The sequence below is a fragment of the Caenorhabditis briggsae genome (genome assembly GCF_000004555.2).
Source record: "Caenorhabditis briggsae complete genome, chrIII, whole genome shotgun sequence".
Classification (NCBI taxonomy): domain Eukaryota; kingdom Metazoa; phylum Nematoda; class Chromadorea; order Rhabditida; family Rhabditidae; genus Caenorhabditis; species Caenorhabditis briggsae.
In genome coordinates this window covers 2,013,745-2,030,813 of record NC_013490.2, presented here as the reverse complement: position 1 = coordinate 2,030,813, position 17,069 = coordinate 2,013,745, and the positions used below count along the sequence as shown (strand labels likewise).

At 35.9% G+C, this 17,069-nt stretch overlaps 4 protein-coding genes and 1 non-coding gene across 5 annotated transcripts; 3 read left to right on the top strand and 2 right to left on the bottom strand.

Moving 5' to 3' along the window:
• Nucleotides 1-542: 542 nt before the first annotated feature.
• Nucleotides 543-1,716, top strand: CBG11761 (the record flags this gene model as incomplete). The annotated part of the gene is made up of 3 exons (XM_045243440.1): nt 543-599; nt 643-705; nt 1,591-1,716. 3 exons carry the CDS (start codon nt 543-545, stop codon nt 1,714-1,716), a joined length of 246 nt encoding a protein of 81 aa, XP_045094633.1.
• A 1,411-nt stretch (nt 1,717-3,127) lies between these two features.
• CBG11762 lies at nt 3,128-3,851 on the top strand (the record flags this gene model as incomplete). Its single annotated transcript, XM_002640964.2, has 2 exons — nt 3,128-3,280; nt 3,330-3,851. The coding sequence occupies 2 exons, from the start codon at nt 3,128-3,130 to the stop codon at nt 3,849-3,851; spliced, it is 675 nt and encodes a 224-aa protein (XP_002641010.2).
• Nucleotides 3,852-4,731: 880 nt separating this feature from the next.
• Nucleotides 4,732-7,319, bottom strand: CBG11763 (the record flags this gene model as incomplete). Its single annotated transcript, XM_045243439.1, has 3 exons — nt 4,732-4,831; nt 5,806-5,952; nt 7,279-7,319. The coding sequence occupies 3 exons, from the start codon at nt 7,317-7,319 to the stop codon at nt 4,732-4,734; spliced, it is 288 nt and encodes a 95-aa protein (XP_045094632.1).
• Nucleotides 7,320-14,780: 7,461 nt separating this feature from the next.
• On the bottom strand, nt 14,781-14,854 carry CBG28486. The gene has a single exon. It is a non-coding gene (tRNA).
• A 1,181-nt stretch (nt 14,855-16,035) lies between these two features.
• On the top strand, nt 16,036-16,859 carry CBG11765 (the record flags this gene model as incomplete). The annotated part of the gene is made up of 4 exons (XM_045243438.1): nt 16,036-16,075; nt 16,124-16,254; nt 16,324-16,507; nt 16,555-16,859. 4 exons carry the CDS (start codon nt 16,036-16,038, stop codon nt 16,857-16,859), a joined length of 660 nt encoding a protein of 219 aa, XP_045094631.1.
• Between the last annotated feature and the right edge of the window lie 210 nt (nt 16,860-17,069).

Genomic DNA, 17,069 nt, shown 5'->3' with positions numbered 1-17,069 from the left:
TCAACAAGTGCGGTATCAGCACTGGAGGTGGCACCCACCAAGCACATCCCATCCTCTCTGCCCTCTCGATGTGGTCGAAGACGTTGACACCAGACGTTCCGAACTCGGGATATCTGGAGTTTTCTTCTTCTTCACTGTTGCCGGCTCACTCTTCTTCCTCTGACTCTCTCCAACCGTCTGCATGATCGACCGTGCTCTGCCAACACCAACGTCTCCTGCAACAAGCTCAAATGATGCCAGGCATCCCAAAAACTTCATACGGTCCAGGACCGTTGGAGCCACGCTCCTCCTCAGCTCCTCAAGAGCAACCTGCCACTTGGCCATTCTCTTCTCGGTTCCACGAACCTCTCTCGCGACCAGGTCGCACTCATAGCCGAGCCCCGTAAACTTTGCGTCTGGCACTGCTGGCGGCAAACTCTTTTTTTTTTAATTTTTTTGCTTTTAGTGAAGGGGTCGAATGGAATTGGGAGTGTTCAAGACTATGATGGGAAGGATGTCTATGAAAATGGTTTGAAAAAGGACCAGGGAAAGAAACGGTGTTAATGACCAATGTCGAGGCAAAAATACCACTGACAGCTGTTAGCAAGATTGATGGCCGTGTAAGTTTGCTTATTTTTCAGCCAAAACTTTAGACTTTTTCAGACAAGGGAATGCCGAGAAGCTCTGCATGATACAACCAAATATTGTTATCATAGTTATGATATTGTAAGTTTGTATAGTGCTCTAAAGGACCGTTCTGATTTTTGCCAACCTTTGTTTCACAAACAACACGATGGAAGATACTTTTTCATCGGTTTAGGAGGCTACTGTAAGAATTTTAAACACCTTTACTTTAAAAAACTTGGCCGGTTTTAGGGGAAAAAGGGAGTCTACGTTTCCATGATTTTCGAAAGGAACTTGATGTGATTTGCGATTTGTTGGGAGTTTGTCCACCGTAGGTTTTATAAAACTCACAAAATTTCACACATTTTTTTAGTTGACCAAATTTTTCTAGCTGCAGTGGTTCTTGAGATATGCGCCTTTGAAGTTGGCGCCTATCTCGGCCGCTAAGGGGGTAGCGCGCCAACTTTAAAGGCACATATCTCAACAAGCATGAGAGCTACTAAAAAGTTTAAAACTAAAAAAATTTATAAAATTGAATTTCTTACATTTTGTTAGTTGACTTAATTTTTTAGCTATAATGGTTTTTGAGATATGCGCGTTTAAAGTTGGCGTGCTACCCCGTTAGCATGCGCTATCTTTAAAAGCGCATATCTCGAAAACCAAAGGAGTTATCAAAAAGTTGAAAAATACAAAAATATGTAAAATTTGATTTTGAATATTTTTGTAGTTAACACCTTTTCGATAGCTCTTATGGTTGTTGAGATATGCGCCTTTAAATTTATATTTTCAAAATTTAACTATATTTTTTGGTTCTCGGGTTATAAGCAGATTTTCAGGCCGCCCACTACAACCACAGCAGCAACAACAACATCTACCCTGGCTACAACTACAGTAACCTCTCAAAAACCACTGTAGCCAGAGCATTTTTATAAACTAACAAAATTTTAAAAATGTCAAATCCTTCAATCCCAAAAGCTTGATTTCCAGATCCGCCCTAATCATGGCCGGCTCGGCGCACCAAAACGAGTACGACTTTACGGAACGCCGTCACTCACTTACCAACATGTTCAAGGCGTTCAAGTTGTGATTAGAGCAAGATTTCATAGTATTTAAGTGATATATTTTTGTAAAATCATTTTATTTGTATAAATTTCAATCAGATTTTCATACATTTATTCATTCATTGTAGCCATTCAAAAATAAAAGGCAATAATACAAAGGAATAGAGGAATAATTGAGAATCTTCTGGAAGTGCTGTAAGGTTCGTCCGTTCCGTCCGTTCCGTTCCGTTCCTTCAGGTTCAATAGTTTTTGGACTACTAAGTTTTGAAATAGGTGTAACCACACCAATCAATTCTCCGTATTTCCCTGGTCCCGTAAAACCCATATCAATTCCAGATAAGCATCGGGAGTTGTGTGTTTTAGGTCATAAAAGACATGCTCCAAATGCTCGCAAAGTTTTTCCAACTAAATTTTCCGGAGTACCATCCTCTTTTGTAAACATTATTCAAAGGTGGGGGGACAGGAGATTTTTCGTAGTTTTTTTGTAGCTAGAGTATGCATTCTACCGTGACGGTGTACAACGCTTAATGTCACTCTGCGTACAGCTGTCGTCCTCGCCTTTATGTATGCAATCGGGCGTGCGCTTTCTCTTTGCCCGCGTGGCTCAGTCGGTAGCGGCGCCGCACCCTCAATCATCGCCCTCACAAGTTCAACTCCTCGAGGAGCATATTTAAACGAAATTTCGACAACATTATTTTTTTCATGTCCCCCCCCACCTTTAAAACATCATAAAAACCATAAAAGCAAGAGTTTTTTATAATTTTCCAAAGCTCACACCTCCTTTTCTTCTTCGATTAGTTTTGTTGTATGGCATTTCAAAATCTCGAGCTTCCTCATCAAAAAGAAATTCCGGAACATGATCTGAATTCGTGTCGGTTACTGTAGCCTACTGTAAGAAAAGATCACTTAAATACTTTGAAAATTTGCTCTAATCATAACTTGAACATGTTGATAAGTGAGTGATGGCGTTCCGTAAAGTCGCACTCGTTTTGGTGCACCGAGCCGGCCATGATTAGGACGGATCTGGAAATATAGCATATCGAATTGCAGATTTGAACATTTTTAAAATTTTGTTAGTTTATAGAAATGCTCTGGCTACAGTGGTTTTTGAGATATGCGCCTTTGAGGATAGGCGAAAATTTTCCGTATGTGTGCTTTCTCTATTTTTGAGACTGCAATTGAGAATCAAGTTTGATTGATGGAGAAAATTATTGCTATGAGTGTGGTTGGTAGATGTTGACCTCGAAGATCCTCAAAGTTTATTTTCAGCGTGATTGCTACGAAACCCGTTTTTTCCAGGTAAAAAAGTTATCGATGAGATCAGTTGATAACGAAATGATGGATATCAAAAACTCAGTTCGAGTTTCATCACTGTTCCTCTCACTTTGCCAGGCAAAATGAAAGCTGTATCCAGCACCGTGTTCATATTGCTCTTTGGTAAATTTCAGATCTCATTAAAGCCTATGATTCTGAGCACAGTTTCAGCAATCAATATGTTTGCTGGCGTTCGTGTGAAACGTGGATTGAGCACCGGGGAGCAAAAGAAACTCGTGGATGCTTTGAATGCGGATCGTCGAGCAGTTGGCGAAAATATGGGAATCACATTTGAGAAACTGGTTTTTTATTTTGTGTGTCTTAAATAATCCAATTCTGGACAACTTTCAGACCTATAACAGGGGCCTTGAAATGAAAGCAGAGAACTTCAGATGCGATGATCCTATCAACCCATTTGAAATGGTCCCGTTGAAAGTGAATCGGTACTTTAAAGAAGTTTATGGTCCTGCGAGGTTTGAAGGAAAGGACGTGTTTAGCAGAGCGTTTTTCAATCCGAAGCACACAAAAATTGGATGCTCCAAGGAGAAGACGTGCTCGTATACAACCAAAGCCGGGAAAAATGCAGGAAAAACTAGAGAATATTGGGGATTTTGCATTCTTGGACCTTCAAATGATTACCGCTTTGATGATTCTAACACTCCAGAGAAGAATGGAATGCCAACTTACGAGAAATATGGAGACTTGCTGGGAGTCGGACCATATTCTACGAAAGAAGCTGAAGCTAAATCAGGAAATCCATATGCTGACTGGGTTGCCGAAGAAGCTACAGTTGATGCGAAAAGTTCCCGAACTGGATCCTCCTTCTTCAGTTTAACTCTATTTCTTGTATCTATTCTTGCATTCTATTTTTGAATGATTATGATGATTGAATAAAGAAATTTCCCATGGTCATCTTTAAAGGCGCATATCTCCAGAACTATAAACGCTAGCTGAAGTTTGGAAATTAGTAAAATATACCTTCGTAAAACCCTATGATTCTGAGCACAATTTCAGCAATCAGTGTCTCTACTGGCGTTTGCGTGAAACGTGGATTAAGTTCCGGTGAGCGAAAGAAAATATTGGATGCTAGAAATGCGGACCGAATGAAGCTCAGTCAAACAAATTTGGTATGGATATTTTTTAACTTTGGTAACTTCAAAAATTAATTTCAGACGTATGATTTGAGGCTTGAAAAAGAAGTAGACAGATTGGCGTGTGAGAACGGGAAGCGAAAGTAATTATTTCGCCTTGAAATGGAATGATGTTGGCGACCAATTAGTTGAGTTTTTGAAGAAAAAGGATCCAGAGCCTACGATGCCTGGTATGAGATTGTTTGATCCGGCACAAACACACATCGGATGCTCCAAAACCAAAAAATGCCCAATGAAGCTAACAAAAGAGGATGGCCCTCCGGAAAAATTAGTTGGAAAGACTATTCGAACATCTGGAGCCTGTCTTTTAGGGCCTAGCCAAGGAGAATTCAAAATACACAAATCTGATCTGGAAGGTATTGGATTTACGGGACCAGGGAAATACGGAGAATTGATTGATGTGGTTGTACCAAGTTCTTCCGGAAGATTCTCAATTATTCCTCTATTCCTTTGTATTATTGGATTTTCTATTTCATTGAATGACTATAGTGAATGAATAAATGTGTGAAAATCTGGCTTAATTTTACACAAATACAAGATTTATACAAATAAAATAATTTTACAAAAATATATCACTTAAATACTATGAAATCTTGCTCTAATCATAACTTGAACGCCTTGAACATGTTGATAAGTGAGTGACGGCGTTCCGTAAAGTCGTACTCGTTTTGGTGCGCCGAGCCGGCCATGATTAGGGCGGATCTGGAAATCAAGCTTTTGGGATTGAAGGATTTGACATTTTAAAAATGTTGTTAGTTTATAGAAATGCTCTGGCTACAGTGGTTTTTGAGATATGCGCCTTTGAAGTTGGCGTGCCTCTCCGCAGTAAGAGGAAGTGCGCCGACTTCAAAGACGCATATCTGAAAAACCAGAAAAGCTATTAAAGAATAGCTAACTACAAAAATATGTAAAATTTAATTTTCTACATTTTTGTAGTGGACAACTTTTTAATAGCTGTCAAAGTTCTTGAGATATGCGCTTTTAAAGTTGATTCCCCTAGCGATTGTTATTCTTTTGTGCCATTTACCGGCCAATCATGATAAGTCATAAATCTAAAGTGTGAATATTGTAATTTTTATTGCTATTGTCTATTTATATTTTACATACCACCTGATAACGTAATAGTGTCCTTAATATGTGAAAAAGAGGGCGGAGTTTACCAGGGGCGGGGTTAGCCAGGTAAGGTACGCTCCGCTTACAAGAGTGTGGAAAAAGGGGCATATTTTGCTAACCGTAATAGATATCGGATAGTTGTAAACTACAAAAATGTAAGAAATTCAATTCTTCACATTTTTGTAGTTAATTACTTTTTGATAGGTAATATGGTTTTTGAGGTATAAGCCTTTAAAGTTGGCGCACCTCTTCGCCGTCAAGAGGGGAGCGCGTAGACTTTAAAGGCGCATATCTCAAAAACCAGAAAAGCTATTTAAAAGTTGTAAACTACAAAAATATATTAAATTTGACTTTACACATTTTTTCAATTTACAGTTTTTTAGTAGCTGTTATGTTTAGTGAGGTATGCGCCTTTAAAGTTGGCGCGCCTCTTTACCCGGCGCCAAATGGGAAGCGCGCCAACTTTAAAGAAGCATATCTCAAAAACTACGGTATCTAAAAAAATCAAATCTTGCTAGGGGTTTTTAACGCGTAGAATTCAAAAAATTAGCTCAAGAATGTACCTGTGCACAAGCTCCCTGAGCCGCGACGCCTCGTTCTCTCGATTCAATCGTCGCATCATGATCACATGTGAAAAATATGTGTATAGTATGAACCCGATAACGGACCCCAGAATACAAAACGACATTAGTTGAGACGATTTTGATTGGCTGAAAAAAATCTTGAATTGAAAACATCCTGAAAATTTTGGATTACCGATACTTATACGGTTTCCTCCGGTCCGTATAAGTTTTACCATAATCCGGATGATGCTGAGATTCATGACTCCAAATGATCATTCGACCCTCGTGAGCATCCCTCCAATCATTTTCTTTCAAAGTGATGAATGTAGATGGGTCGATTCGTTTTTCCTGGAACTTTTGGTTTTCTAGCTACCGTAGTTTTTGAGATATGCGCCTTTGAAGTTGCTAGCGCTTTGGGGGAAGGGACGCGCCAACATTAAAGGCGCATAACTTCAAAACTACAATAGCTAGAAAAAAGTCGCAAACTACAAAAATGTGTATTTTTAAATACTACACATTTTTGCAGTGAACAAATTTTAGCTAGATTTTGTGGTTTTTGAGATATGCGCCTTTAAATTTGGCGCGCTACCCCCTTGAGGGAGAAGACAGTGCGTCGCGCCAAAGGAGAAGCTTATTTTAAAGGCACATACATCACGAGCTATAAAAGCTAGCTAAAATTTGTAAACTACAAAATATAGTGGATTTCATAAGCTACATTTTTGCAGTGAACAAATTTCAGCTAGATTCTGTGGTTTTTGAGATATGCTCCTTTAAATCCCATTCACCGGGTGGTGGGCCCCCTATCCTTAAAGGCGCATAACTCCAAAAACTACTGTAGCCAGAAATGTGATATTTGTAGTTGTAGAAAATTTTATACCTTTCAAAATGATATAAAATCTGTCAAGATCAATCTCTGTCAAAATTCCGGAAAATTGAAAATTTTGCAAAACATCTTTTCGAAAAAAAATTGTTTTTTTTTTAATTTCAAAATTTCCATTTCTTAAAAATCAATATCATTTTGAAGTCCTTCAAATTTCCTACAAATTGGTATAATTTATATTTTTCTAGCTTAATTTTGAAGTTATGCGCCTTTAAACATCCGACATGGTACATTGGCTCATCTTCTGGAAGTTTAAAGGCGCATAACTCAAAAATCGAAAAAGCTATGTGAAAATCATTTATATCATGATGTAGAAAATTTTGTAAGCTACATCTTCGTAGTTTACAAAATTGAGCTAGCTTTTATGGTTTTGAGTTATGCGCCTTTAAAGTTGGTGCGCCTCACCTTCCGTCTTCCGGCCTTATGGGCGCCACTCCCCCGTATTAAAGGCGCATAACTCAAAAACCTGAGAAGCTATTGAACATTTGTTAACTAACAAAATATAGCAAATTTAATAAGCTTCATTTTTGTAGTTTACACTTTTTTGACAGCTATCTTAGTTTCTGAAATATTTGATTTTTCCTAACCCTCACCTTCTTTTTCTCCTCCTCCCTTGTAAAATTCTTAACGTCATCAGTGATATTCAGAATATTATATAGCTCATCCATATTTGTCTTTTTTATCACTTTCTCGTCAATTATTGGTCTAGTGGTCACCAGAAAACAAAAGATCGATAATAGTAGAATTTGGAGAAGCTTGGAGAGTCGAGACGTGCCAAACATACACAACCATGCGCTGTTTTTCCTGAAAAAGAGCCAGATTATTTGGAATTTCAAAATTTTGAAAAGTTGTAAAAGATAGAGAATGTTACGGGCTACATTTTTGTAATTTACACTATTTTGATAGCATTCCTGGTTTTTGAGATATGCGCCTTTTAAGTTTAGGGTATCTTGGAGGAAGGAAATTTCAGAAAATTGGCTATAACTTGGTTGAAAATGATCCATTCTGAGTAATAGATCAATTTTTGAAATTGGCAAGTCAAGAGCCTCAAAATGAGTATAAACAAGACTATTTTTGAGAAAATCAAAAATTTCGAAAATTTCGAATAATCCGAAATTCCAAAAAATTGACTATAACTTGGCTGAAAATGGTCTAAATCAAATAAAACTTGAATTTTTGAGGTTTGCAAGCAAAGAGCTTCAAAATGAATATAAACATGCCCGGATTTCTTCAAATTTGAATTTTGGGTTAGAGACGCAGTGTGTCTGGTTTCTCTGATTTTAGCCTCGTTAACAAAATAGGTCATAACTTGGTTCATTTTGTCAGTTTTTGAAAATTCAAAAATATTTGAAATAGGCAAGTCAAGAGCTTCAAAATGAGTATAATCATGACTATGTTACTTTAAATTTGAAATTTGGGTTTAAAGGCGCACAGAGGTTCGAAAACAAAAATTTAAGAAAACTAGGTCATGGTTATACTCATTAGCTGAAAATTTAATAAGAAAAAAAATCTGAATTTTATTATAATTAAACAGATTTCAGCAAAGTTACGGCAATTTGAATTTTTTTTTTTGAAAAATCTGAAATTTCAGAGAAATTGCTATAACTTCGCTGAAACTCACCCAACTGAGATAAAACTTTCTTTTTTGAGTTTTATGAGTCAAGAGCTTCAAAATGAGTATAATCATGACCTACTTTCCTCAAATTTCGTTTTTGGACCCCCTATGTGGGGTTCATGCGCCTTTAAACCCGAAACTTCAAAGTTAAAGGAATATAGTCATGTTTATACTCATTTTGAAGCTCTTAATTTGCCAAGTGTAAATATTTAAGTTTCACAGCAATCTGAGATGATTTCGAAAAGTTATGGGCGTTTTTCCCATAAAATATGCAAAATGTTAAACGCAAAGAAAACATCGAAAAAATTTAATGTTAGACATAGGAAAAAAAAAGAAGGTATAATGTATAAATGTCAGTAGAAATCTCGATTTTCATGTCTAGGGACTAGGTTTTTTGGGGTTTTTGGCGCAGGAAACAATTATTTTCGAGGGTGTATATATAGGAGAAGTCAAATGAAAGGTAACAGAAAAAAGAAGAAAAAAAGAAGCCAAAAAAGGGAATAGAGAAGGTCTCCATTGACAATTTTGTGTTTCTTTTTTCATATTCGGTCGACCGCGGTCGAGATTTAAAAAAAAGCTCAAAAAAGCCATTTTTGACAGGTTTGATGTCCCATAAATCTTCAAAAAATTTGAAAATGAAAGATGAGTGACAGAAAACGAATATATTTTGATGCGTTTTTTTTTGAAAAACTGACAAAATCTGAAGTTCAAAAAATCGAAAAATCGAGAAAAAATTAAGCCAGATTGAAGTTGTCAATGACAACTTGTTATTTAGAAAAGTCTAGAAACGCCCATAACTCTTTAAAATTGACACAAATTGCCTTGAAACATAAAAATCTAAGTTTGGCAAGTTCAGAGCTTCAAAATGAGTATAATCATGACCAACTTTCCTGAAATTTCATTTTTCGGACCCCCCTATGCGCCTTTAAAGTCAAAAAACCAAGTTAAAAGGAACATATGCATGATTATGCTCATTTTGAAGCTCTTGACTTGCGAAACTCAAATGTTTTTGAATTTTCAAGATTGGACAAAAATGAACCAAGTTATGATCCATTTTGTTAACAAGGCGAAAGTGCAGAGAAACCAGACACACTGCGTCTCTGACCGAAAAAATCAAAATTTTAGGAGCCTAGGCATGCTTATACTCATTTTGAAGCTGAAAACTAGCTAAGCTCAAAAATATATGTATTTCTCAGATTAGACTATTTTCAGCCAAGTTACAAGCATTTTTCTGAAAATATAAAAGTTTCAAAAAAATTTAAACTGCCGTAACTTAGCTCAAATTTGATCCATTACGATGAAATATTGATTTTCGTACTCAGCGAATGATTAGCTTGAAAATGGGTGTAATTATGACCTACTTACCCCGAATTTCATTTTTCTGACATTTTTCGCACCTCCTATGCGCCTTCAAAGTCAAAAAACCAAATGCAAAGGAACATAGCAATGATTATACTCATTTTGAAGCTCTTGACTAGCCAAACTCAATTATTTTTAAATTTTTGCAATCGGACAAAAACGAGCCGAGTTACGACCGATTTTGGGTTATGAGGGTGGGGCCAGAGAAACCAGACACGCTGCGTCTCTAGCCCGAAGTTCACATTTTTAGGAACCATAGCTTGTTCATACTCATTTTGAAGCTTAAAACTAGCTGAGCTCAAAAATTTTAAAATTTTCAAAGTTGGACAATTTTCAGACAAGTTACAGGCGTTTTTCTGAAAATTCAATTTTTTGAAAAGTTCCAAATTCTTGAAACCTAGGCATGTTTATACTCATTTTAAAGCTGTCAATTTGCGAAACTCAAAAATGTGAATGTCTTTGCGTTTTGAGAGTACTGTAGCCAAAATTTACAACCCAAAAGGGTCAGAATCCTATTTTTCCAACATATTAAAGTTTTTTCTCAAAAAATTTTTTTTGATAGAAATTAGTTGGGGAGCGAACGAGAAAAACATGAAGTAGGAAAAATTGGAAAAATTGCTGCTGCTCTCATATGTTGCTCATAAAATTTTAATGTCAGAAAAAGAGAGACAGGAGGGGGGAAAAATTATTTTTCTTCTCATTTTTTTCTAGACAATTCTAGAAAAGATAGAATTAGTTTTGAACACAAAACTAATCTAAGAATTTCCGAAAAATTTGAAAAAAAATTCGAAAAAATCCGATTTCTATGAGCCAAGTTAGGATGGTTAGAAGATTAGGCTCAAAAAAGCTTTGTGAAAAAGTTTAAAGCTCCAAAATCTCAAAAACCCGTTTTCAGAGAAGTTTGAAAATATTATATTTGAAATCTACGCGTTTAGAGCTTTAAAATGAGTATAAACATGACTGGGCTCCGCCAATTTTGATTTTTGGACTTCAAAGGCGCAGAGGGGGTGCGAAAAATAGAATACATAGAAAGTAGGTCATGATTATACTCATTTTGAAACTAATAAGAATATAAGTTCAAAAATATAAATTTCACTCAAAATTGGATCAGTTTCAGCAAAGTTATGCTTATTTTTCTGAAAATTCAACTTTTTTGGAAAATTAAAAATGACCGTAACCTTGCTGAAAATAGTGCAATTCGGAGAAAAATTAAATTTTTGTACTCAACTTGTCGTTAGCTTCAAAATGAGTATAATCACGACCCACTTTCCCCGAATTCATTTTTTGGACCCCCTATGCGCCTTTAAACTCGAAAAATCAAACTTAAAGGAACATAGTCATGATTATACTCATTTTAAAGCTGATAACAAGCTGAGTTCAAAAATAAAGCTCTTATTAAATTTAAAGCATTTCCAGACAAGTTATGGCACTTTATAATACCTGAAAATTTAAAATTCGGGAACATCGTCATATTTATACTCATTTTGAAGCACTAAACTGGAAAATTGGAAATTTGAGGAAGGGTGGGGATTTTTTTTTTAAATTCAGGTTAGTTTTCAAGCTAGAATAAGAATGCTAGAAGTGTGTTTAAAGGCACATGGGAGGTAAAAAAAGAAAAAAAAAGGATTTTTTGTTTTTTTTTGTTTTTTCGAAAAAAAAAGTAGTAAAGTGTGAAGAACAGGTGTTTGGAGGGTTGTAAAAAACGTCATTTTTAGGAAAAAACGAATAAAGGGTCCCTTTTTTTGAATGGGACCTTGCATGAGGACCCCCCCCCCCCCGAAAACCTATTAATAGAAGATGGAAAAAAACATAAAACCCCCAAAAGAAAAAGTTTTATGGTCTTTTTCGTCACTCCCGTTTTCTCTACTTCATGTTCTTAAGGCCAATTTAGAGCATTTTATGGTTTTTCTAGAGAACTACAGTAATCCTAAAAGGCAAAAGAAAGCTACGGAATTTTTGTTTGAAAATGTTTTGGATCGTAACTTTCTTATTTGTGAAATAGACTATTTGAAACTTATATTTTTGAATTTCTCATGTTTAGAGCTTCAAAATGAGTATAAACATGCCTATGTTCCTTCAAACTTGAAATTCGACTTTAAAGGCGCATAAGGGGTTCGAAAAATGAAATTCGTGGAACGTAGGTCATGATTATACTCATTTTGAAGCCCTTGATTTGCCAAATTCAAATATTTCAAAGTTTTTCAAATTGAGCAAAAATGGACCAAGTTATGACCCATTTTGTTAAAGAGGCTAGAGTCAGAGAAACGAGACACACTTCACTGACCTAAAATTCAAGTTTTGAGAAATATAGGCATGTTCATACTCATTTTGAAGCGAAAAGGTCACTGAACCCAAAAATCATAATTTCATTCAATTTGGACTATTTTCAGCCAAGGTATGGTTATATTTCTGACATTTTGGATTTTTTGAAATTTTCAAAAATATTCAAACATGGTCATGTTTATACTCATTTTGAAGCGGTTAACTCAAACTCAAACATTTTTGAGTTTTTGAAATCGCACGAGAATAGACCAAGTTACCGTTATTTTTCTGAAAAGGCTAGAATCAGAGAAACCAGACAACCTGCGTCTCTAACCCGAAATTCAAATTTTGAGAAACCATAGCTCGTTTATACTCATTTTGAAGCTGAAAACTCAGTGAGCACAAAAATGTATGTTTCGTCCAGATTGGAAGATATTCAGCCAAGTTATAGACATTTTTCTGAAAATTTGGATATTTCGAAAATTTCAAAAATATTCAAACCTGGTCATATTCATACTCATTTTAAAGCTCTTGACCTAAGAAGCTGGAAAATTTTAGTTTCACCAAAATTAGACCATTTTCAGCAGGATTACAACAGGCCTAAAAAACTCACTCAAAAAAAACGAATATAGTTCAATGTTTTTAGAATTTTCACCAAAAGTAATAGAATCTCGGGAAAAAAGTAAGTCACCAAAAAATACGTATAATAGTGGATCGTAAATTAAAGATGAGCAATATCCCTAAAAACTAAAAAATAGCATGGAAAATGGAGAGACGCAGAGAAAATTTGCTATTTTTTGTTATTTTTTGGTGAAGCCAAACAAATCTGAGCAATACCGAAAATTTTTGCTTCTTGACGAATTTTTTTTTCCCGGAAAAAAGAGAGAAATTTGAGACGAACGGCTCTGGGACGCATCAAAATGTCAATCATGTTAAAATTTACTCGAAAACGAGGAGGAACATTAAATTTGGCGCTTTTCCGGGTTGGAAGAAGAGATGATAGAATTTCATCTGAAGAAAAACGACTATAACTTTGCTAGAAACGCTGGAATTTTTTTGAAACTTGAATTTTTGAATTTGGCAAGTCAATAGCATCAAAATGAGTATAAACACGAGCAATTTTGAAAATTTTTGAAAATTTCGAAAAATCCAAATTTTCTGAAAAATAGCTGTAACTTGGCTGAAAATCTTCCAATCTTGATGAAACATACATTTTTGTGCTCACTGAGTTTTCAGCTTCAAAATGAGTATAAACGAGCTATGGTTTCTCAAAATTTGAATTTCGGGTAAGAGACGCAGGGGGGGGGGGGTCCAAAATTTGAAAATAAAGGAAAGTAGGCCATGTTTATACTCATTTTGAAGCTAATGACAAGATAAATTTGCGTTTAGAAGTTTAAATTGATAAAAAGCATTTTCAGACTAGTTTTGAATGCCTACAATGTCTAGCCTTTAAAAAAAATTCAGAAAAATGACTATAACTTAGCTGAAAATAGTTCAAATCGAATGAAACTTCTATTTTTGAGCTCAGTAATTTTTAGCTTTAAAATGACTATAATCATGCTAGGGTTTCTCGAAATTTGAATTTTTCGGTGAGAGACACAGTGTGTCTGGTTTCACTGACTGTAGCTTTTTCAGAAAAAGGCTCGTAACTTGGTGCATTTTTGTCAGCTTTCAAAAATTTGAAAATATTTGAGTTTGGCAATAAACGGGCTAAAGATTGAGTATGAACAAGACCAAGTTTGAGATTTTTCGAAAATTTCGAAACATCCGAAATTTCAGATAAATGACTATAACTTGGTTGAAAATGGTCCAATTTTTATGAAAGTTAAATTTTTGTGCTCAATGAGTTTTCAGCTTTAAAATGAGTATAAACATGCCTAGATTTCTCAAAATGTGATTTTTCGGGTCAGAGACGCAGTGTGTCTGGTTTTAGAAAAATTACCGTAACTTGGTTATTTTTTGTCCGATTTTGAAATTTTGAAATTATTTTGGTTTGGCAAGAAAAGGGCTTCAAAATTAATATAACCATGACCTATTTTCTTTGTATTTTATTTTTCCGATCCCTTATGCGCCTTTAAACTCGAAATTTCTAATTTCAAGGAACATGGTCATGTTTATACTCATTTCGAAGCTCTAAACATGAAAAATTCAAAAATGTATGTTTCAAAAATTTTGCTTTGCAAATAAGAAACTATGAAAGTTTTGACCTAAATTCTAGCCTTTTCAGAAAAAGGCTCGTAACTTGGGTGCATTGCTGTCCGATTTTGAAAATCTTTAAATTTTTGGGTATAACAGGTCAAGAGCTTCAAAGTTATATTAAATATGATCTAGGCAGATTTCTGAAAAGTTTAGAAATTTCAATTTTTCTGAAAATTTGAAAAATTCAAAATTCTGACTATGAGAGTAAACAAAAAACCAGGAAACGAAAAAATGAAAATAAGGGAAGAGATGGAAATTTCGAGAAGATCTTTTCCCCTAAAAAAAGTCGTATTTTCCCGAAAAGAGCTCAAGTTTTATTATGGGTGGCTCTGTTCTGAAGTGTACTCGAGAGCTCTTTTTCTGTCTGCTCTCATCAACTTTTTTATTCTGGAAATTTCTTTTTTTTTTTTGAAAATTATTTATTTATTTACACCTCACATCAGAGGATCAAAAATTTAAAGATAAAAAGTTCAATTAATACTGATAATCAGTCAAAAATTTCTTGACTCGGCTCCCTTTGGAATTCGTCGCCACACATTCGTACTCTCCTTTGTCCCCAATTGACGTCGGATCAATCTCCAGATGACTGGATGTGGTGTCTCCGTGGATGGAGAAGCGGATCTGAAACTTTTTAATCATTAAAAAAAGAAAAAAAGAGTTTGCCGCCAGCAGGGGTCGAACCTGCGACCTTGGGCTTATTAGACCCACGCTCTAACCGACTGAGCTATGGCGGCACATTGTCTTCTGGTCGACAAGGCGTATATAAATCAGAGGGTGCGAGAGCGGCCGCCGCGACTTCATATACGTCTTGCCGACCAAAAGGCCAGTGTGCCGCCAAAGCTTTTTTCTCTTTTTGCTATTTGAGCTATTCCTCAAGTATGGTTAAATGAAACTAACACCGGTCGTCAACTCTCAGACATATGACGTGGCACTTGAAAAGGAAATAGAGACGGGCAAGTGTAAGAATTGGGGTGACTAGACTGTGGTTCCATTGAAAGTGAACAGTGATTTGAAAGAATTCATGAAGGGAAAATTTGACTACAGCGAAACGCTTTTCCTTCCGGATCGCACGAAAATCGGATGATCCAAATACGAGGGAAGACGGGGAATTGGTCGAGAAAACCTTTCAACGTTGGAAAGCGTGCATTTTGAGTCCTAAAACTCCTTACGACGTCAATGTAGGTAGTACTCTTGCGGAAGCTGAAGTTCCAAATTTCGAAAAATATGGAGACTTGCTGGGAATTGTTGAAGAACCACTAGATTCCCGAATTGGATCCTCCGGAAGATACTTCAGTTTAACTCTATTTCTTGGTATTCTCGCATTCCATTTTTAGACCAATGCTCATGATGAGTGAATAAATGGACTTCAAAATAATTGAACATTTCCAAAGCTACAAACTGACCAGGGAATGGTGTGAATCGGGTATGAAGTTACGGCGACCAATATCATTACTATCCAAAATTTCTATTGAAATTGAGGGAAAATAGTACACTGTTCAGAGCTTTAGACCTAATTTTCTCTGAGCTGGTGGCTCTATAGCAATTTCTGATTGCATTTTCGTCCATAACTTTTTCTCAGCTTTCCAATGATATTGGTCATGTGCCGTAACTCCATACCCGCTTCACACCATTCCCTGGTGAGAAACTTATAAAGACAATTCATAAGCAACAAACACCCACTAACTTATTTGAACCGTTTTTTCTCATTTTTTGCCAAAGATATGAAAAAGTTGTCAACTGAAAAATTGTTTATCATAATCTCACAAATATTTTATTTGTTGACACATTTTTGGTAGTAAACACTTGTCGACTGATAAAATGATTGCCCTGATATCACCTACACTTTAGTAGTTTGCAAGGTTTTGATATCTCTTATAGCGACCTAGATAATAGAGCTCAAAGTGCAACCAATAATATGAAAGCTGTGTTCCGCATCGCGTTCATATTGCTCTTTGGTAAGTTTCAGATCTCATTAAAGCCTATGATTTTAATCACATTTTCAGCAACCGGTTTCTTTACTAACGTTTATGGAAAACGTGGATTGAGCACCGATGAGCAAAAGAAACTTCGGGATGTTGTGAATGCTGATCGTCAAGCAGTTGGCGAGAATATGGGAATCAAATTTAAGAAACTGGTTTGCTTGTTAATGTTTGAAGAAACTTATTCCAGTCAACTTTCAGACCTATAACTTGAAACTTCAAAGGGAATTAGATACTTCCACTGCGGAAATTTTGATGACGTGGCGTTGAAGGATGCTCCATTACTAGGAGATAGTGCTACTGATGGATATATGGACGAAGTCAGACGGGAGACTGGAATGGACGAGTATAGCAGAGTGTATTTCAATCCGAAGAGCACAGAAATCGGCTGCATTAAAAATGATGGGGGTGTGGAACGTATTATCGAGTCAACCGCAGAAAAGTGAAATTTCAAGAAGTTTGTAGTTTGGGACCGGGTCACAGTGATTACCCATTCGATCCACAAAACACTCCTGAGGAAGCTGGAATGCCGAATCTGTCGAAATATGGAGAATTGCTGGGACTAGGACCAGCTGCATCAGAATATGCCAGAATTATGCCCATGTCAAGAAAATTAGGAACTTCTAAAAAACCAAAAACATGGGATGACTGGGCAGCTGAACAATCTACAGTTGATCCGAAAAATTCCTCAGCTGTGTCTTCCGGAAAAATCTTCAGTTTAACTCTATTTCTTGGATCTATTCTTGTATTCTATTTTTGAATGATTATGATGATTGAATAAAGAAATTTCCCAGATGGTTATCTTCAAAGGCGCCTATGTCAAGAAATAAGAACGCTAGCAAAAGTCAGGCAATCAGTAAAATATAGCTTATTAGGTTTTATACATTTTCCATTTTTCTAAACCTGAATACCTTCTTATCTAGCTGAGAAACACTAGGTTAGATATTGAAAAAGGATTCAAATGTTTAAA